Here is a 21,466-nt window from a genome sequence, read left to right on the forward strand (position 1 = left end):
CAAGCAAACATTTCTGTCCATGGCAGAAATATCTGGGCTAGATTTAGAAAGAAGTGCCCCCAGAAGGAAGTGTCAGTGTTCACAGATGGCATTGTTCCTCCTTGACTGTTTTGAATCCACAGCAGAGATATGTGCAGCTTCAGACCCAGGCTGGATGTTCCCAAAACTGCCAGGAATTGTTAATTCAAAATGAAAACTAGCTACACATATAAGAAAGACTGAAACAACCCCACAAATCATAGAATTGCAGAATGGCTCAGCTTGGAAGGGTCCTCAGAGCTCATCCACTCCAACCTCCCTTCCATGGGCAGGGACACCTCTTAGCTAGACTTGGTTGTTCAAGGCCTCATCCAGTCTGACCTTAAACACCTCCAGGGAGGTATTGCCTCCCTGGGCAGCCTGTGCCAGAGTCTCATACTGCAGAACTTCTCCCTCAGCTCCAGTCTGACCCTGCTCTGCCTCAGCTCCAAACCATTCCCCCTTGGCCTGTCTCCAGACACCCTCAGCAAAAGTCCCTCTGCAGCCTTCCTGCAGGATCCCATCAGGTACTGGAGGTAGATCTAAGGTCCCCCTGTGGTCTTCTCCTCTCCAGGCTGAACCCCCCCAGCTCCCTCATCCTATCCTCACAGCAGAACTGCTCCAGCCCTTGATCATCCCTGTGGCCCTCCTCTGGATTTGCTCCAGAGGTTCTATCTCATTCTTCTGCTGGGGACACCAGCAAGAAACAAAGAGCAGATGGAGAACAGGAGAAGTGAACTCAGATGCACGTATTTGTAGCTGTGAACTACCTGAGAGATGCACATTCAAATGATGGCAGAGAGAATGGGAAACTGAATCACTTCCTGGGGGAGAACCTTTCCCACTGGGTTTCAGGATAAACAGCAAATAGCAAATCACTTCCAAATGTGAGATTTTGTTTTCTTTTGTTTTGTTTTCCCCTCCCCCAAACCAGAGGAAAACAATAACATGTGTTTTGGCTGTCTTCTGATTACTTCCCTCCCCCCTTATTTGGCTGAAAAAACCCAATTACACACACAGTTCCATACCAAATCTCCACTGACCTGCTTCAGCAGGGTTCCACTCCACATCCACCTGGATTTGGCAGCCACAGTAACAGCTAAACCAGCTAGAAAGTCCTGCAGGACAACTGTAACGTTGGAAGTCTTACTTCTGTGCCTCCATCCATGAGGAAGCCTTCTGATGGATAAACTGGTACAACACAGATTGAATAGGTGGCCTGCAAGATGGGTCAAAAATAGGTTAGCAGGCTGCACTCAGAAGGTGGTGATCAATCAGAGTGGAGCAGAGGAGAATCCCCTCCCTGGCCATGCTGGCTGTGCTTCTCTTGCTGCAGCCCAGGCTCTGCTTGGCTCTTTGGGCTTCAAGTGCTCACTGCTGGCTCCTCTTGAGCTTCTCACCCCCCAGCACCCCCAAGGCCTTTTCTTCATTGTAGAGCAGGTAATGGTTTGACTTGATTATCTTAAAGGTCTTTTCCAGCTGAAAAAATTCTGTGATTCTGTGTGCGCAGAGAAGGGCAACAAAGATGCTGAATGAGTCTTTGAGAGGTGGCTGAGTGAACTGGGGTTGTTTAGTCTGGAGAAGAGAAGGCTGAGGAGAGACCTTCTCACTGCCTGAAAGGAGGTTGTAGCTTGAGGTTGGCCCTCAGGAGGGAGTTGTGCCCAAGGAGAGTGGTGAGACACTGGCCCAGGCTGCCCAGGGCTGGGCTTGAGGCCCCATGCCTGGAGCCATTGAAGCTGAGCCTGGCTGTGTCCCTGTGCAGCCTGCTCTAGCTGGAGGTGTCCCTGCTGAGTGCAGGGGGGTGCACAGGATGCCCTTGGAGGCTGCCTCCCAGCCCAGAGCAATCTGTGACTCCCTGAAGGTGGGGGTTAGCCTCTTCTCTCAAGAATGAGAGGACATGACCTCAAGCTCCATCAGGGAAGGTTTAGAGTAGGTATTAGAAGAAGTTCCTTTACCAAAGGAGTGGTCAGGCAATGGAACAGGCTGCCCAGGGGCAGTGATCCCTGAAGGTTTACTCCAAAAAGAAATCCGTGATAAACCAGAACAGAATCACAGCATCAACCAGGCTGGAAGAGACCTGCGAGCAAGTCCGACCTACCACCCAACCCTACCTAACCAACCAGACATGGCACCGAGTGCCTCATCCAGGCTCTTCTTACGCACCTCCCGGGACGGGGACTCCACCACCTCCCCGGGCAGCACATCCCCGTGGCCAGCCTCTCTGTGAAAATTCTGGCGGGTCCCTTCCAGCCTGCTTGATTCAGTGGTTCTGTAAGGAGCACGGGCCAGGTGTGGAGCCGTGCCCCGGGGGCGGCCTCACGGCTAAGGGAGGAGTGCTCTGTGACCTTGGCGAAGCTCAGCGCCGGGAGCGGCACACACCGGCCCTGCTGCCGCCGCTCCGAGGCCCGCGCCTCGCTGCCTCCCCGCCGCCTTCAGCAGGCGGCAGCGCCGGGAAAGAAACAAAGGCGGTGGGAGGCGGCTGAGCGAGGAGGAGGCTCCCGGGCCGGGGCCCTCAGAGCTTCGTCACCGTGCGCCCCCGGCGGCGGCCGCCCCTCCGTTCCCCAGCCCTCAGACATCAAAGAAGGGGAGAGCTGAGGGCGGGAGCTTAAGGGAGGGCGCAGTGACAGGCGCTCTCACTGGCCAATCGCCGCGCCGGCGGGAGGCGATGGGCACGAAGGCTAGCCAATGGCCTCGCCGTCTGCGCCCCCTCCCCGACTCGGAGCCAATCGTGGTGCCAGTGACCGGCGAGGAGGCGTGCCCTGCTCCGGCGCGGGGAGGGGTGTGTGCGGGATCCCGGGGAGCGGAGCATCTCTCGGGTTCGCCCGCGCCAGGCCGCGCTCCTGCTCCCCCTTCGCTTCTCCCTCACCGCTAGCCGGGCCGGGCCGCTCGGTTCCTTCTCTCACGCGGCCATGTCGTCACCGTCCTCTGGAGAGCGGTACGAAGAGGAGGAGGAGGAGGACGGGACCTACGAGAGCCACGCCAAGCGGCTGAAGCCCAGCACGGCCGCCGAGGAAGGCGAGATCGAGTACAGCGGCGCGGAGGAGACCGAGAGCCGGCGGGACAAGCCTGGACAGCCGCGCGGAGGGGGCTTCTCGGGCGGGGTGAGCGACGGAGACCGCCGGCGAGGGGGAACGACGCCTTCCGTCGGGATGCCGCCGGCGGCGGGGAGGGGGCTGCGAGCCGCGGGGCGAGGCCTGGGCCACTCCCCTCCGCCTCTGTGTGCCGGGCCATGGCGGGGCGAGGGGCGGGCTTCCCGGGGGCTGCCGGCGCCGGCCGTCGGCCTTCCCTCGGACGAAGCCCGCCGGCCCTGTTCCCGGGCATGGAGGCGCTTCCGGTGGGGGTGCGACGCTCCCCGGCCGCGGTGGGAGGGCGGGAAAGCGGGCCGGGAGCCGGGAGCCGGGCTGGCCCTGCCGCTCTCTCCCTGCTTGCCGCCGCCGGCGGGAGCGGAGTGCGCGGCCGGGTCCCGCTGCCGTTGCCTGGCGAGAGCGGGGGCTGAGCCTGCAGCCCGCGGGACAGAGGCGGGTTTGGGCTGCGCGCTGTGCCCGATCCCTGGGCAGGTCTGCGCCCTTTGGGATGCTGCCGCTGCCAGCTGCCTGCGTGCCCTGCTGCTGAGCGTAGCTATAGAGACAGGGCGGGGGAAGAAGAGAGCGAGCCAGAGGGCTTCTTTCCCCCTGTTTTACCTCCGTGTCTAGCTGATCATAGGTGATCACCTCCTTTTAAAATCCTTCTGTGTTTCTACTTTTCCCCCTCCCACGTGAACAGCTCCGCGCTGGCTCACTGAATTCTTTTGCTAAGCTCCTTTCGGGCTTCATGAGTTTGTAGCATTTAAGTATGGAGATAGTCCTCGACCCGTACATTCGGACTCATGATGCTTTTGTGCCTGCTGTTCCCTTTCTGAGCTGATTGTCCAGCTGACTGCAACCTTGTGATGCCTCTGTTTCTCACTTGAAACAGCAAGATCAAGAAAGCATTGATGGAACGGCAGAACTTGGAATTTAGACTGCCTTAGTCTCATGGTTTGTGAAAATGAGCTCACTTGGCACTAGAATAAGTCAGTGAGAGAGCTTTTGCTGTCACCATCCTTCCACCAGTTAAACCTCTTGATGGAGAGAGTGCCTGCTAAAGCAGGACAAAAGTTCCCACATAAATGGGATCAAAGCTCTGCAGAGAACTGGTTTAGCTCTCTAGTTTCTTGTGAAGGAACATCATCTCTGGCACAGTCAAGGTTTAGCACTATGCTTTGTCTGGAAGGCTGCTTCTGACTGAAATCATGGAGTCATAGAATGGCTCAGGTTGGAAGGCACCTCAGAGCTCATCTACTCCAGCCCCCTCTGTCATGGGCAGGGACACCTCTCAACTGGACTTGGCTGCTCAAGGCCTCATCCAGTCTGGCCTTGAAACAACTCCAGGGAGGAGGCAGCCACAACCTCCCTGGGCAACTTGTTCCAGCGTCTCACCACCCTTCTACTGAAGAACTTCTCCCTCAGCTCCAGTCTAACCCTCTTCTCCTTCATCTTCAAACCATTCCCCCTTGGGGTATCTCTAGAGCCCCTTAGGAAAAGTCCCTCTGCAGCCTTCCTGCAGGATCCCTTCAGCTCTGAAGTCCCCCTGGAGCCTTGTCTTCTCCAGGCTTGAACACCCCCACCTCCCTCAGGCTGTCTTCATAGCAGAGATGTTCCAGGCTGTGGCTCAGCTTTGTGGCTCTCCTCTGGACTTGCTCCAGCAGATGGTTGTTTAAGTTTTCTGGAGATCTTGGATATCACGAAGCACTAAAAGTAGGAACAAATTCCTTGCCTTTCCTCTTTGCTGCAGTGTTTATGAAATCAGCCATTTCATTCTCTTTTTTTTTTCCCCCTCCCTTTCACTCTGGTCTCTGGCTCTCTGTTGGCTTCATGCTCGCCTCAGTATCTCAGTTTATCCCAGCTGAGGTGCAGGGTGCACTGCCCTGTCCCTATAGGTAAGGAGGGCATGGGCTATATTTGTAAGGTGACATTCTGAATTGCAGGAATTGCTGACTCTAGTGAGTGGAAAAAAACCAAAAGCCCCAAACCTGAAACCAACCTGTAGGAGGTCAAGAGGAGGAGGGTTTTTAGGCAGCTTCTTGTGTCAGGGCTGGAGGAGGTGGGTGGTAGCTGACTTCTGATTTACTGGCAAGCCTGTGTGCCCAGGTTCACTTCTGTTCACAGAAGCTGCCTTGAGAGAGTGGCTGGAGAGTAGCCAGGCAGAAAGGGGCCTGGGGGACTGGTGGACAGCAGCTGAACATGAGCCAGCAGTGTGCCCAGATGGCAACAACCAGGCCAAGGGCATCCTGGCCTGCATCAGGAACAGTGTGGCCAGCAGGAGCAGGGAAGTCATTGTGCCCCTGTACTCAGCACTGGTCAGGCCACACTTTGAGTGCTGGATCAGTTCTGGGCTCCTCAATTCAAGAAAGATGTTGAGATGCTGAAAGGTGTCCAGAGAGGTGAGAGGTGAGGAGAGGCTGGGGTTGCTTAGCCTGGAGAAGAGGAGGCTCAGAGGAGACCTTCTTGCTGTCTACAACTACCTGAAGGGAGGTTGTAGCCAGGTGGAGGTTGGTCTCTTCTCCCAGGCAACCAGCACCAGAACAAGGGGACAGTCTCAAGCTGCACCAAGGGAAGTTTAGGCTCAAGGTGAGGAGAAAGTTCTTTCCAGAAAGAGTAATTGGCCATGGGAATGTGCTGCCCAGGGAGGTGGTGGAGTCCCCATCCCTGGAGATGTTCACAGAAGGCTTGGATGTGGCACTTGGAGCCATGGTTTGGTTGCCAGGAGGTGTTAGGTATTAGGTACTAGGTTGGACTTGATGATCTCTGAGGTCTTTTCCAGCCTGGTTGATTCTGTGATGACAGAGGTCAAAGTAGTTCCTTAAGCATCAGGTGGGGATGTGAAAAATGAATGGTTGAGTGCATTTGTTAGGAATTTGAGGTTGAGTTTTTAACAGCAGAGTGGCAGCATCTGTTCATTACTGCTGATTAAAGTGAGGTTTGTTTTATATTGTCTTCTAATGTGTTCCAAAAAACATGTGGAGGAAACCTCTTTACTCTCTGCCATATTTTATCCCATTTCTCTCCAGCTTATAAAAGTTGCTTGTGGTTCAGGGCATAGAGAGATGAAGATAGGCTGAGAGGAGGGAGGAAGTCTTTAGCATCCTGGGATGCTCAGAGGAGGGCAGGAAAAGAACAGATGAAGCTGAAGTAGGAGGAGCTATAGGGAATGGGGAATTAGAAGGAGAAATGGGAAGTGAGCTGACTGTGGTATAAAGAGTGGTGGAAGTTTGGTAGCCTCACTGTTGTGGTTTATTTTTGCTCTTGATGAACTCTCATGGACTCTGTGCTCTCTTTGCCTAAAAGCTGTTCCCTGTAAGACTCTTCCAGGAAGGATCTGGAGGTGCTGGAGCGTGTCCAGAAAAGAGCTACAAGGGTGAGCAGAGGGCTGGAGCTGCTCTGCTATGAGGCCAGACTGAGGGAGTTGGGGCTATTCAGTCTGGAGAGGAGAAGGCTCCCAGGAGACCTTGTGGCCTTGCAGTATCTGAAGAGGGCTCCAAGAAAGCTGGGGAGGGACTTTTGAGGGTGTCAGGGAGTGATAGGACTGGGGGGAATGGAGCAAAAGTAGAAGTGGGGAGATTGAGATTGGCTGTCAGGAAGAAGTTCTTGCCCATGAGGGTGGTGAGAGACTGGCACAGGTTGCCCAGGGAGGTGGTGGAAGCCTCCTGCCTGGAGGTTTTTCAGGCCAGGCTGGCTGTGGCTGTGAGCAACCTGCTGTAGTGTGAGGTGTCCCTGCCCATGGCAGGGGGTTGGAGCTGGCTGATCCTTGAGGTCCCTTCCAACCCTGACAGTTCTGTGATTCTATGTGAGTTGGTATCCCTGCCAGTCTATGCTTGTGATTGTGGCATTTTCCTCTTCCTCTGCTCTTGTTTCCTTGAGGTGAATAAGGCCTTCAAGCCTCAAGAGTTTTGGTTTTTGTCTTCAAATGGGTGCCTGGAAGTGTGTACATGAAATCCAGGTGGGGAAGCCCAACATTTAGTTGTAGTACAGAGGTGTCCTCTCTTCCTCTCAAGTGTGAGAAGCGTGATGCCCTCTTCCTCAGGGTTCATCTCAAGTGTAAGAAGCATGGAGAGCCATGATCAGAAACAGTGTTGAGTGGTGTTGAATCCTTGGCAGAGGAGTATTTGCAGTGCACAGAGGGTCAGGACACTGGGAGATTGTGGCTTAAGAGCTGCACTTGAAGAATAAATCTGAGGAGGAGCAACTGAAGGAGCTGGGGATGGTTAGTGGGAACCAGAGGAGGCTGAGGGCAGACCTCATGGCTCTCTCCAGCTCCCTGAAAGGACCTTGTGGAGAGGTTGGTGCTGGTCTCTTCTCCCAGGTCATTAGTGACAGAACAAGAGGGAAGAGCCTCAAGCTGCAGCAGGGCAGGGGCAGGCTGGAGAGGAGGAAGAATTTTTCCCCATCCAGAGTGGTCAGGCACTGGGCTGAGCTGCACAGGGAGGTGGTGGAGTCCCCAAGCCTGGAGGTGTTTCAAGGTGGTTTGGCTGTGGTGCTTGGGGCTATGGTTTAGGGGTGAGCTTTGCAGAGCAGGGTCAGGGGTTGGGCTTGGTGCTCCTGAGGCTCTCTTCCAACTTGAATGTTTCTGTGATTCTGTCATCTCTGGAGGGCTTTTCAGGTCTCTCCCTTAAATTCCAGTTTCATTGATAGATGTTGTGTTTATCCAAGCTGTATTTCATGTAGCATCCACCTGCCTCTCTGATGTGACTATTCTCACCTATTTCTGTGAGGCAAGGAAGATCTGTTATCTGTGTTCTTACAGCTCAGAAGTGAGATCACAGGCTCACAGGATGTTAGGGGTTGGTAGGGATCTCTGGAGATCTTCCAGTCCAACCCCCCTGCCAGAGCAGGAGTATGGAATCCAGCACAGGTCACACAGGAACACAGCCAGACAGGGCTGGAAAGGCTCCAGAGAAGGAGACTCCACAACCTCTCTGGGCAGCCTGCTCCAGGGCTCTGGGACCCTCACAGGGAAGAAGTTCCTCCTCATATTGAGGTGGAACCTCCTGTGCTGCAGTTTCCATCCATTGCTCCTTGTCCTATCCCAGGGTGCAAGTGAGCAGAGCCTGCCCCCTCCCTCTTGACCCCCAGCCCTCAGCTATTGATAAACATTGATCAGATCCCTCTCAGAGATGCAGTTTCTCCATGCACAAATGTAGGTAGAAGCTGCTGCAAGGTAAGGAAGGGATGGGAGCATGCAGCTGCAGGGCTGCTGTGCTGCAACTTCCTGTGTACAGGGCTCTTGCTCTGTGGTAAATAGCAAGCAGCTCACTTCAGCTGGGTCACTTGGTATCTGTCACAGGCAGCTATACAACAGTTAGATGGCAGTGACTCTAGATACTGACCTATTTTGCAGCAACTTCTTTGTGTCTGCAGTGCTCTTTATACATCCTAGAAATCCATTGTGGAGCAATTGTGAATTGTCCTCCACTGGGGCAGTCCCCAGCACAAATCCAGGCTGGGTGAGGAGTGGCAGGAGAGCAGCCTGCAGGAGAAGGCCTCGGGGGTGTCAGTAGGTGACAAAGTGCCCAGGAGCCAGCAGTGGTCACTGGCAGCCCAGCAGGCAGCTGTGTGCTGAGCTGCATCCAGAGCAGGGAGAGCAGCAGCACAGGGAGGGGATTCTGCCCCTCTGCTCTGCTCAGACCACACCTGCAGCACTGCCTCCAGCTCTGGGGCCCCCAGCACAAGAAGGACCTGGAGCTGCTGGAGAGGGCCCAGAGGAGGCCACAAAGATGCTCAGAGAGTTGGAGAACCTCTGCTGTGGGGACAGACTGGGAGAGTTGGGGCTGTTCAGCCTGGAGAGGAGAAGGCTCTGAGGAGACCTTGTGGCCTTGCAGTATCTGCAGGGGGCTCCAAGAAAGCTGGGGAGGGACTTTTGAGGGTGTCAGGGAGTGATAGGGCTGGGGGGAATGGAGCAAAACTAGAAGTGGGGAAATTGAGATTGGCTGTCAGGAAGAAGTTCTTGCCCATGAGGGTGGTGAGAGACTGGCACAGGTTGCCCAGGGAGGTGGTGGAAGCCTCCTGCCTGGAGGTTTTTGAGGCCAGGCTGGCTGTGGCTGTGAGCAACCTGCTGTAGTGTGAGGTGTCCCTGCCTATGGCAGGGGGTTGGAAGTGGATGATCCATTGAGGCCTCATCCCTGGAGATATTCAAGGTGAGGCTTGATGAGGCCCTGGGGAGCCTGATCTAGTTGGGGATGTCCCTGCTGACTGTGGGGAGGTTGGACTGGATGAGCTTTGGAGGTCCCTTCTGGCCCAGACCATTCTATGTGCTGCCCAGGGTGGTGGTGGAGTCCCTGTCCCTGGAGGTGTTCAAGAAAGGCTTGGATGTGGCTCTTGGAGCCCTGGTTTGGTTGTCAGGAGGTGTTAGGTATTAGGTAAGAGGTTGGACTTGATGATCTCTGAGGTCTTTTCCAACCTGGGTGATTTGGTGATTCTCATTAGGCATTAATGAAGTTTTGGACACATGTATCTAACAAGCAGCCTGTTAGGGTCCCCACCTTCCCCCCCCCCCCTTTTGTGTCACATTTATCAAAGCAATTAGAGAGGCCTGCTGTGAGAGGGCAAAGCTGAGTGTGCATAAGGTGTCTGCAGAAGGGTGAGAAATAAACCCACAGTCTGTTTAGGTGCCTGGGGGAGAGGGGATGGAGGAGTGGTGCCATGCTTTTGCAGCAGGGAGAGAAGGAGAGCTGGAGAGGTGAGCAGGAGCAGATGGTCCAAAACAAAGAGGGAGCACAAACTAATAGAGCTGAAGTGAATCTGGAGGGTGTCTGCAGAAGGGCTAAGTCAGATTTCTGTGCAAGGAGTTGGGGAAAAATTCTCTAATCTGGAGTTTGTGAGCAGGAGAGACCTCAGCCTAGAGCCCAGCCTGGCTGATTTCCTTTGCTTTGGAGTGGCAGAGCATAGTGTGTGAGCAAGACAGCAGTGATGCATTCAAAATGCTCTCCAGGCCTATGTAGGTCACCGAAGAATGGATGTTCTGATGCCACAGCTGTGCTTTGGAGCTGCTTCTGGTGCTGTCTTCTGTCTCTGAAGTAACTTTTTTGTGCTTCATCTGCTTGGTTATGTCAGCACTTCCCTTCCTGCTTCAGCTCTCCATAGAAGCTCAGTTTCAATGTGAAACACTTTAATGGTCCTAGCTCTCTCCTCAATCACAGAATGGGTTGGCTTGGAAGGGAGCTCAGAGATCATCCAGCTCCAACCCCCTGCCATGGGCAAGGACACCTCCTACCAGCCCAGGTTGCTCAAGGCCTCATCCAGTCTGACCTTGAGCACCTGCAGGGAGGAGGCAGCCACAGCCTCCCTGGGCAACCTGTGCCAGTGTCTCCCCACCCCCAGTGTCAACAATGTCCTTCAGTCTCAATCTGCCCTCCTCAAGCTTCAGTCCATTCCCTCTCATCCTGGCACTCCCAGCCCTTGTCCAAAGTCCCTGCCCAGCTCTCCTGTAGCTCCCTTCAGGTACTGGAAGGCAGCTCCAAGGTCTCCCTGGAGCCTTCCCCAGTCTGAACAGCCTCAACTCTCCCAGCCTGTCCCCACAGCAGAGGTTCTCCAGCCCTCTGAACATCTTTGTGGTCTCCTCTGGACCCTCTCCAGCAGCTCCAGGTCTCTCTTATGCTGGGGGCCCCATAACTGGAGGCAGTGCTGCAGGTGGGGGCAGAGCAGAGCAGAGGGGCAGAATCCCCTCCCTGTGCTGCTGCTCTCCCTGCTCTGGCTGCAGCTCAGCACACAGCTGCCTGCTGGGCTGCCAGTGACCACTGCTGGCTCCTGGGGAGTTTTCATCTTGATTTTTCTTGAGGGAAGCCTTTTTTTGTCCTTGTTCTTGAGCCTTTAGAAAGGAAGCCTGTTTCATTATCTATTTAATAATTGCATTTTCTGTCCTGCTTAATCATCCTTCAAGGAATTATTCCTGAGCTTTCAAAGGCCCTCAAGCCATGTATATTAATGGGTGCAGCAGTCATGGGAGCTACTTTCTTCTCCTGGCTCTGGTGGAGCACAGGTGGAATCTTATCTTGGGCTTTTTGTCCCACTGTGGGGCTTGGAGTTACTGAGAGATTCCTTTGCCTGCAGAGAAATAGTGGTGATGGTTAATCTGTGCTTTGATGGAGCTTTTGTCTCTGTGCCAGCTGTAGCAAGTGTGGGTTTCATGGTACAGTGACCATAAGATCTTTGTCCAAATCCTGTGCTTTTCATCTCTGGGAAGAAATTGTGGCAGCAATTCATAAATTCATAGAATGGTTTAGGAGGGAAGGGGCCTTGAAGATCATCCAGTGCCAAGCCCCTGGGCAGGGACACCTCCTACCAGCCCAGCTTGCTCAAGGCCTCAGAGTGGATGTCTGGAAGAAGTTTGTTCCCCATGAGGGTGGTGAGAGACTGGCAGAGGTTGCCCAGGGAGGTGGTGGAAGCCTCCTGCCTGGAGGTTTTTCAGGCCAGGCTGGCTGTGGCTGTGAGCAACCTGCTGTAGTGTGAGGTGTCCCTGCCCATGGCAGCAGGGGGGTTGAACTGGGTGATCCTTGAGGTCCTTTCCAGCCCTACCAATTCTATGATTCATCCAACCTGGTCTTGAACACCTCCAGAGAGGAGGCAACCACAACCTCCCTGGGCAACCTGTTGCTGTGTCTCCCTACTCTCCCTGCCAAGAATTTCTTCCTCATCTCCAGTCTCAATCTGCCCTCCTCAAGCTTCAATCCATTCCCTCTCATCCTGGAATGGAATAGAATAGAATTAACCAGGTTGGAAAAGACATCTAAGATCATCAAGTCCAACCCATGACACAGCACCATCTAATCAACTAAACCATGGCACCGAGTGCCTCATCCAGGCTCTTCTTAAACACCTCCAGGGATGGTGACTCCACCACCTCCCTGGGCATCCCATTCCAATGGCCAATTACTCTTTTTGTGAAGAACTTTGTCCTTACCTTGAGCCTAAACTTCCCCTGGCACAGCTTGAGACTGTGTCCTCTTGTTCTGGTGCTGGTTGCCTGGGAGAAGAGACCAACCCCCCCCTCTGGCTACACAACAAGCCCTTGTTAAAAGTCCCTTTCTGGCTTGCTTGAATGAGTTGTGTCTGTTGTGACTTCAGTTGTGGAGATGTTTTGGACAGCACAGACACACTGCATGTTTCATGTTGTCTGGTGTTTTTTTTTCCCCTTCCAGAGGAAATCAAGGGTCATTAGAGGTTTGCTTGAGACCACAGCTTACTAGCTGCAAAACTGGTTTGATGCTGAGGTGTAGATCTCCTTGTGAAGGCCTTTTGGCACTCAAACACACACTTGTGACCTGTGTTGAGGGATGCCCTCCAGAGGGACTTGGACAGGCAGGAGAAGTGGGCCCAAGCCAACCTCATCAAGTTCAACAAGGCCAAGGGCAAGGTCCTGCAGCTGGGTCAAGATAATCCCAAGCACAGACCCAGGCTGGGTGAGGAGTGGCAGGAGAGCAGCCTGGTGGAGCAGGCCCTGGGGGTGTCAGTTAATGACTGTAAGGTCTCCCCAGAGTCTTCTCCAGGCTGAGCAGCCCCAACTCTCTGTTAGGCTGTCCCTGTAGGGGGCTTGCATGATTTCTGGAGGTCCCTTCCAACCCCTCAGGTCCTGTGATTCTTGCAGGCCCTTTCCAGGTAGTGGGAGGCTGCCGTGAGGTCTCCCCGGAGCCTCCATTTCTCCAGGCTAATTATACTTCATTTCCTGTGCTGCTAGCAGCATTCCTTGTTGTGTGCTGGATTCTAAAGTCTGCTTTCCTTGCTAGGATGCTGGGGGAAGCCACCACAAGGTTTCTGTTTCTCCTGTGGTCCACATCCGAGGGCTGTGTGAATCAGTCGTGGAAGCAGATCTCGTGGAAGCCCTCGAAAAGTTTGGAACCATATGGTATGTCAACCAGCATGAAGATCTCTCTCTGGTGGGAGCCTTACTGAAAGGTGGCTTGAAAGGCATTCTGACAGCTTTTTGACATCCAGAGCTTAGCTGGGAATGAAGCAGAAAGAGAACCTTCACCTGCGAGGGTTCTGCCTGCCCCCCTCCCCTCTCCCTGTGCCCCCCTGCCACCTCTCTGCCACTCCCATCGCCATACGTTTCTTGAACACCTCCAGGGATGGGGACTCCACCACCTCCCTGGGCAGCACATTCCAGTGGCCAATGACTCTTTCTGGGAAGAACTTTCTCCTCACCTCCAGCCTAAACTTCCCCTGGTGCAGCTTGAGACTGTGTCCTCTTGTTCTGGTGCTGGTTGCCTGGGAGAAGAGCCCAACCCCCACCTGGCTACAACCTCCCTTCAGGTAGTTGTAGAGAGCAATGAGGTCTCCCCTGAGCCTCCTCTTCTCCAGGCTAAGCAACCCCAGCTCCCTCAGCCTCTCCTCACAGGGCTGTGCTCGAGGCCTCTCCCCAGCCTCGTTGCCTTTCTCTCAATGTCCTTCTTAAATTATAATCCTTAAGGCCTGACTGTGGTCTCCAAAAGATTCATAGATTCATAGAATGGTTTGGGTTGGAAGGCATGTTAAAGATCATCTAGTTCCAGTTCCCTCTCCATGGGTGGGGAGACTTTCCACTACACCAGGCTGCTCAGGGCCTCATCCAGCCTGGCCCTGAACATCTCCAGGGAGGGGACATCCACAAGGGAGGTTTATGTTGGATATTGGAAGAAACTCCTTGACTGAAGGGGTTGTCTACTACTGGAACAGGCTTCCCAGGGAGGTGGTTGAATCTCCATCCCTGAAGGTATTTTAAAGAGGCAGAGATGGCTTTTCCAGCCTGGTTAATTCTGTATTCTGGTAGGACTAGGGGGGATGGAAAATTAATAGGAATGGGTGGATTCAGATTGGGTGTTAGGAAGAAGTTCCTCCCCAGGAGGGTGGTGAGACACTGGAACTGAGGGGCCCAGAACTGGACCTTCATTCACTAGGAGCCTTTTTCTAGGATCACTTCTTCCTACCTGGAAGTCATCAAAACCTTAGCAACCCTCCAAGCATGAGCTGATAGCAGCATCCTGGAGCAGGAGCAGGGAGGTCATAGTGCCCCTGTACTCTGCATTGGTTAGGCTGCACCTTGAGTACTGTGTCCAGTTCTGGGCCCCTCAGTTTAAGAAGGACATTGAGAGACTTGAATGTGTCCAGAGAAGGGCAACAAGGCTGCGGAGAGGCCTTGAACACAGCCCTGTGAGGAGAGGCTGAGGGAGCTGGGATTGTTTAGCCTGGAGAAGAGGAGGCTCAGGGGTGACCTCATTGCCCTCTACAACTACCTGAGGGGTGGTTGTGGCCGGGAAGGGGTTGGTCTCTTCTCCCAGGCAACCAGCACCAGAACAAGGGGACACAGTCTCAAGCTGCACCAGGGGAAGTTTAGGCTCGAGGTGAGGAGGAAGTTCTTCACCGAGCGAGTCATTCGTCATTGGAACGGGTTGCCCAGGGAGGTGGTGGAGTCACCATCCCTGGAGGTGCTCAAGAGGAGATTGGACGTGGCACTTGGTGCCATGGTCTAGTCATGGGGTCTGTGTTGAAAGGTTGGACTCAATCCTCGAGGTCCTTTCCAACCTAAGTGATACTGTGATACTGTGAAGTGGGGAGATTCAGATTGGATGTCAGGAAGAAGTTGTTGCCCATGAGGGTGGTGAGAGACTGGCACAGGTTGCCCAGGGAGGTGGTGGAAGCCTCCTGCCTGGAGGTGTTTGCAGCCAGGCTGGCTGTGGCTGTGAGCAACCTGCTGTAGTGTGAGGTGTCCCTGCCCATGGCAGGGGGTTTGGAGCTGGATGCTCCTTGAGGTCCCTTCCCACCCTGACAGTTGTATGCTTCTGAGACCTGTTCTCCCTTCCTGTCCTTGGCTAGTGAAAAAAAGAGGGTTACGGAGCTCTGTAGCGGTGGTGGGGAGGGCAGGCCAGAGGAGAGCTTGCAGAGGTGTTTCTCCCCACAGCTACGTGATGATGATGCCCTTCAAGCGGCAGGCCCTGGTGGAGTTTGAGGGCGTGGAGAGCGCCAAGAAGTGTGTGACCTTCGCGGCGGAGGAGCCCGTCTACATCGCCGGCCAGCAGGCCTTCTTCAACTACTCCACGAGCAAGCGGATCACCCGCCCTGGCAACACCGACGACCCTTCCGGTGGCAATAAAGTTCTCCTCCTCTCCATTCAGAATCCCCTCTACCCCATCACTGTGGTAGGTTTCTCCCCTTTTCTTTCCCTGACGCGGTCTCTGTTGGGAGTTTTCCTTTGTGTGCTGATTTGCAGAACTGAGCAGGTTGGAAAAGACCTTCCCAGGGTCACAGCTCACAGGAGGTTATGGGTTGGAAGGGAGCTCTGGAGAGCTTCCAGTGCAGCTCCTCTGCCAGAGCAGTACCACAGGATCCAGGTCACACAGGAACACAGCCAGACAGGGCTGGAAAGCCTCCAGAGGAGACTCCACAACCTCTCTGGGCAGCCTGCTCCAGGGCTCTGGGACCCTCACAGGGAAGAAGTTCCTCCTCACGTTGAGGTGGAGCCTCCTGTGCTGCAGCTTCCATCCATTGCCCCTTGTCCTGTCCCAGGGTGCAACTGAGCAGAGCCTGTCCCCTCCCTCTTGACCCTCAGCCCTCAGATATTGATATACATTTATCAGTTCCCCTCTCAGCCTTTCCTTCTTCAGACTAACCAGCCCCAGGGCTCTCAGCCTCTCCTCACCAGGCAGTGCTGCAGCCTTCATCATCCCCATAGCCTTCCTTTGGACTCTCTCATGTAGATCCCTGTCCCTCCTGAGCTGGGGAGCCAAACAGGGACAGGAGTCTAGTCAAGAGAGTTCAACAAAGGGCTATGAGGATGATGAAGGGACTGGAGCACATGTCCTGTAAGATCACTACAGGGTTCATTTGAGTCAGGAATTAAATTCACCTACCAAAGCTTTGCACCGTCTTTGCACAAGAAGGTGCATGTTATGGCAGAAAAGGATTTTCAAGGTGATTCAGCCTCATTGTTCAGAGTCACAGATGGCACTGGGTTGGGAGAGAGCCTCCAAGGGCATCTTGTGCAATCCCCCTGCACTCAGCAGGGACACCTCCAGCTAGAGCAGGCTGCACAGGGACACAGCCAGGCTCAGCTTCAATGGCTCCAGGCATGGGGCCTCAAGCCCAGCCCTGGGCAGCCTGGGCCAGTGTCTCACCACTCTCCTTGGGCACAACTTCCTCCTGAGGGCCAACCTCCAGCTGCCCTGCTCCACTTTCAAACCATTGCCCCTGGGCCTAGCACTCCAAGCCCTTCTGATCAGTCCCTCCCCAGCCTGCCTGCAGCTCCCCTGCAGATACTGAACTGCAGCTCTAAGGTCTCCCTGGAGCCTTCTCCTCTCCAGGCTGAACAGCCCCAACTCTCCCAGCCTGTCCCCACAGCAGAGGTTCTCCAGCCCTCTGAGTGAGCATCTTTGTGACCTCCTCTGGAGCCTCTCCATCAGGTCCAGGTCTCTCTTGTGTTGGGGGCCCCAGAGCTGGACACAGCCCTGCTGGTGAGGTGTCCCCAGAGCAGAGGGGCAGGATCCCCTCACTCCATCTGCTGGCCAGATACTCTGCAATACATCTGAAGATTTCAGTGGTTGGGATTTTGAAATGTTTGAAGTTGCAAAAGATTGCTTCTGAAATCTTCCCAGTGGTGTTGCCACAGCACCGGAAATGGCCCTTAGGCTCTGCCTGTGTTTCAACACTGTGGATGTTTGTTTTGCCCCTAGGAGGAGAGGTTATTTTGGTGCAGTCCCTTTTATTCCTGAGCATTTCCTTTGTGAAATGTTCACATGCTGGTAATCAGCTCCAGCTTGATGGAATTTGCCTCACTCTGATGTGGGTCTCATCCCTGTTACTTTTCAGTGTCTCAAGTCATACCAATGTGCTGTTGAAACTGTATTTGTTGGACTTGGACAGGCTGGAGGGCTGGGCCCAAGCCAACCTCATGAAGTATGATAATGCCAAGTGCAAGGTCCTGCACCTGGGGCAGGGCAATCCTAAGCACAAATACAGAACCTCCCTGGGCAACCTGTGCCAGTGTTTCACTGCCCTCACTGTCAACAATGTCTTCCTCATCTCCAGTCTCAATCTTGTCTCTCCCAGCTCAAAGCCATTGTCCCTTGTCCTGTCCCTCCCAGCCCTTGTCCAAAGTCCCTCCCCAGCTCTTTGGAGCACCTTCAGGTACTGGAAGGCTGCTCTAAGGTCTCCCTGGAGCCTTCTCTTCTCCAGGCTGAACAGCCCCAACTCTCCCAGCCTGCCCCCACAGCAGAGGTTCTCCAGCCCTCAGATAATCTTTGTGGCCTCCTCTGGACTGTCTCCAGCAGCTCCAGGTCCCTCTTGTGCTGGGGGCCCCAGAGCTGGAGGCAGTGCTGCAGGTGTGGTCTGAGCAGAGCAGAGGGGCAGAATCCCCTCCCTGTGCTGCTGCTCTCCCTGCTCTGGCTGCAGCTCAGCACACAGCTGCCTGCTGGGCTGCCAGTGACCACTGCTGGCTCCTGGGGACTTTGTCACCAACTGACACCCCCCAAGGCCTTCTCCTGCAGGCTGCTCTCCTGCCACTCCTCACCCAGCCTGAATTTGTGCTGGGGATTGCCCTGACCCAGGTGCAGGATGGATGGATGCATTCCTGTGTGCCCTGCCCTGGGTGACCCTGCTCTGGCAGGGGGTTTGGACTGGATGATCTCTGGAGGTCTCGTCCAACCCTTAAGTGTCTGCAATTCTGTGTGAGCCTTTCCTTCAATCACTGTCATTTAAATGGCAATGTGAGAAAATGCTCTGTGGACCCAAAGTGTTGGGAATCTGCCATCTGACTGAACTCTTCTTGTTTCCCCCTTCTTTAGGATGTTCTGTACACTGTGTGCAACCCTGTGGGCAAAGTTCAGCGCATTGTCATCTTCAAGAGGAATGGAATCCAAGCTATGGTTGAATATCCTTTGGGAGTCTGATTTGCTGCTTTGGGTTTTATTCCCTTCTGCCTTTCCCCTTTCTGCCTTTCCCCTTCTGCCTTTCTTCTTCTTCTGATGGGATTTAACAGGTGGATGGCAGAAAAATAAGATAGCATTTTGAGACCAAATGATGTTTAAATTTCCAGAGAATAGAGAACTATAGAGGACAAAATACAGAGAGGAGAAGACTTTGGGGGGAACCCCAGAGCATCCTTCCAGTAGCTGAAGGGATCCTCCAGGAAAGCTGCAGAGGGACTTTTCCTGAGATAGGCCGAAGGGGAATGGTTTGAAGCTGAGGCAGAGCAGGGTTAGACTGGAGCTGAGGGAGAAGTTCTGCAGTAGGAGGGTGGTGAGACTCTGGAACAGGCTGTCCCTTCCCTGTGGATGTTCAAGGCCAGGCTGGATGAGGCCTTGAGCAACCAAGCCTAGCTGAGAGGTGTCCCTGCCCATGGCAGGCAGGTTAGAGTAGATGATCTCTGAAGTCCCTGATTTCTTTGTGTCTATAGAGCCACAATATCCCTCACACATTTCATCTTTATAGGAGAGTAACATTGTCAACAGCAGTGGTCTTGACCACTGTGATGGATGATAATTGCAGCCATGTACCCTTGACAACACATTGGACACAGAAACCTTGTGGCTTCTGCCTGTCTTGATACTCAAGAAATGGGTAAGGGATTGCAGAGGAGTAGTTTGACTTCTTCAGACTTTTCTGAAGGAGTTCTAGTATCATAAAATCATAGAATCAATGGTCTCTAGAGGTCTCTTCCAGCCCCTAACATTCTGTGGTTCTGTGATTCTGTGAATCCTAGGATGCTAGGGGTTGGAAGGGACCTGCAGAGATCATTGAGTCCAACCCCCTGCAAAGCAGAACCCCCTAAGGCAGGTCACGCAGGAGCATGTCCAAGCAGGCTTTGAAGCTCTCCAGAGATGGAGGGAGACTCCAAACCTCTCTGGGCAGCCTGCTCCAGGCCTCTAGCACCCTCACACCAAAGAGGTTCCTCCTCATGTTGAGATGTGTGTGATTGAGTTTGTCCACTGCCCCTCATCGCAGCACTGAGCAGAGCCTGGCCCCATCCCCCTGACAGCCACCTTGCAGTATTTGTAGACATTGATAAGGTTCTTTCTCAGCCTTCTCTTTTCCAGACTATTCTGACTTCAGCAAAGCACAAGAGCAGCTTAGGCCTCTTGTCCTGTGGGCTCATGTGTTGAGGAAGTTTCCTGCTCTTGTTCTCCTGCTGTTTGCTGTGTTGGTAGCATGCAGTCCTAGATGGGATGAACATCCAGAGCTGTTAATGTGTTACTGGGGCTTGCAGAGCCCAAGGTCTGACATGATTACACCTGAACTTGTACCACTCTTGAGAACCCTCTTCCTAGACACTGATTCCCTCTGTTTCTGAGCTGTCACCTGGGCTGAGCTACCAAAATCTCAGACATTCCTTTTGTGTTTTCAGATGGTGCTGGTGAATGTGTCCAGAGGAGGGCAGCAAGGCTGGGGAGAGGTCTGGAGCACAGGGAGCTGAGGGTGTTTAGCCTGGAGAAGAGGAGGCTCAGGGAAGTCCTTATTGCTCTCTACAACTACCTGAAAGGAGGTTGTAGCCAGGAGGGGGTTGGTCTTTTCTCCCAGGCAGCCAGCACCAGAACAAGAGGATGCAGCCTCAAGCAGCACCAAGGGAAGTTTAGGCTGGAGGTGAGGAGAAAGTTCTTCCCAGAGAGAGTTGTTAGCCATTGGAATGTGCTGCCCAGGGTGGTGGTGGAGTCACTGTCCCTGGGGGTGTTCAAGCCTTAACCAGCTGTGCAGGTTCGAGTCGGTGTTCTGCGCCCAGAAGGCGAAGGCGGCGCTGAACGGGGCAGACATCTACGCGGGGTGCTGCACGCTGAAGATCGAGTACGCACGGGTAATGCACGCTTGCACTTGCCCTGCTCCCTGCTGCTGGGGGAAGCCAGCTCTGTCCTCCAGCCTCTGAACTCTTCTCACTTTTCTCTGGGCAGCCAACTCGCCTCAACGTCATCAGGAACGACAACGACAGCTGGGACTACACTAAGCCATACCTGGGCCGCCGAGGTAGGTTCTCCTCCGTTCTCGCGGTAGACGTGTGGCGGTGCCGGTGCCGGTCCTCTGTAGGTGGTGGCAGGCTGTGTGTGTGGCAGTAGTCATTTCAGAGCAAGCCAGTGGCCGCTGAAGGCTGTGTTCAGCAGCCAGGAGATTTAACCCCGAGCCCTAGTGCCCCCCCTCCTGCCGTGTGCTTGAGCCACTTAGTTCGAGGAGGAGCCCACACCTGCAAGCACCTCACCTTCGCAGTTCTCAAGGACTTGCATTTCTCCAAGCAGCTCTCTCTCTTTGGAGGAGAGGAAACCTGGCACAGACTATTCCTTACAAACTACAAACTTGCACGCTGCTTCTCCTTCGAAAGGACTCTTTTGTTTTCTTTTGTTTGTTGGTTGGTTGGTTTTTCCCTTATGTTGGACGAGGCACTCAGAAGCGTAGAGGACTTCAGCAGGCTGACTCCACACCTCATCATGCACCACATCGGCAGCAGCCAACAGTCCAAGCAATCAAACCAAAACCAAAACCCTCTGAAAAAAAAAACCAAACCACCAAAACAAATACCCAAACAAACCTCAGACTTGCAATGCACCACGTCTGCATACTGCATGCACCACCACCACCACCACCAGTTCCTTAAAGGAGGACACTTGTCAGTGCTTCAGATTTGTGTGGGATGATAGACTGCACCCAGGCTGTTGGAGGCTGTGCCTTACTGCCCTTCACATGGCAGCTGGGGGGAAAATAAACCAAAAAAAAAAGGAGGACCTCCAAAATTCAGAACCTCTCTTGTTGCTACTCTTGACATTGTGATAATATTATTATTATTATTACTATTATTATTATTACTACTAATAATACTATTACTAGTATTCCTTCTCCTCTTTATTCCTCCTTCTCCTCCTCCTCTTTATTCCTCCTTCTCCTCCTCTTTATTCCTCCTTCTCCTCCTCCTCTTTATTCCTCCTTCTCCTCCTCCTCTTTATTCCTCCTTCTCCTCCTCCTCTTTATTCCTCCTCCTCCTCCTCCTCTTTATTCTTCCTCCTCCTCCTCCTCCTCCTCTTTATTCTTCCTCCTCCTCCTCCTCTTTATTCTTCCTCCTCCTCCTCCTCTTTATTATTCCTCCTCCTCCTCCTCTTATTCTTCCTCCTCCTCCTCCTCCTCCTCTTTATTCTTCCTCCTCCTCCTCTTTATTCTTCCTCCTCCTCCTCCTCCTCTTTATTCTTCCTCCTCCTCCTCCTCCTCTTTATTCTTCCTCCTCCTCCTCCTCCTCCTCTTTATTCTTCCTCCTCCTCCTCCTCTTATTCTTCCTCCTCCTCCTCCTCCTCCTCCTCTTTATTCTTCCTCCTCCTCCTCTTTATTCTTCCTCCTCCTCCTCCTCCTCTTTATTCTTCCTCCTCCTCCTCTTTATTCTTCCTCCTCCTCCTCCTCCTCTTTATTCCTCCTCCTCTTTATTCCTCCTCCTCTTTATT

At 53.7% G+C, this 21,466-nt stretch overlaps 1 protein-coding gene across 1 annotated transcript in view; it reads left to right on the top strand.

Annotated features, from left to right (window-relative positions):
* Window positions 1–2,784: 2,784 nt before the first annotated feature.
* The window catches only part of HNRNPLL (heterogeneous nuclear ribonucleoprotein L like), a 32,961-nt gene continuing 14,279 nt past the window's right edge, over window positions 2,785–21,466 (top strand). Inside the window, exons 1-6 of the mRNA XM_068153044.1 lie at window positions 2,785–3,119; window positions 12,815–12,933; window positions 14,965–15,202; window positions 17,843–17,928; window positions 19,749–19,845; window positions 19,940–20,012. Coding sequence (XP_068009145.1) covers window positions 2,928–3,119; window positions 12,815–12,933; window positions 14,965–15,202; window positions 17,843–17,928; window positions 19,749–19,845; window positions 19,940–20,012 — 805 coding nt within the window. The 5' untranslated portion in view covers window positions 2,785–2,927. The remainder of the gene's footprint in view (window positions 3,120–12,814; window positions 12,934–14,964; window positions 15,203–17,842; window positions 17,929–19,748; window positions 19,846–19,939; window positions 20,013–21,466) is intronic.

Source organism: Melanerpes formicivorus, unplaced genomic scaffold, assembly GCF_026170545.1.
Source record: "Melanerpes formicivorus ecotype bairdi unplaced genomic scaffold, bMelFor1.0.p_v2 SCAF_25, whole genome shotgun sequence".
Lineage (NCBI taxonomy): Eukaryota > Metazoa > Chordata > Aves > Piciformes > Picidae > Melanerpes > Melanerpes formicivorus.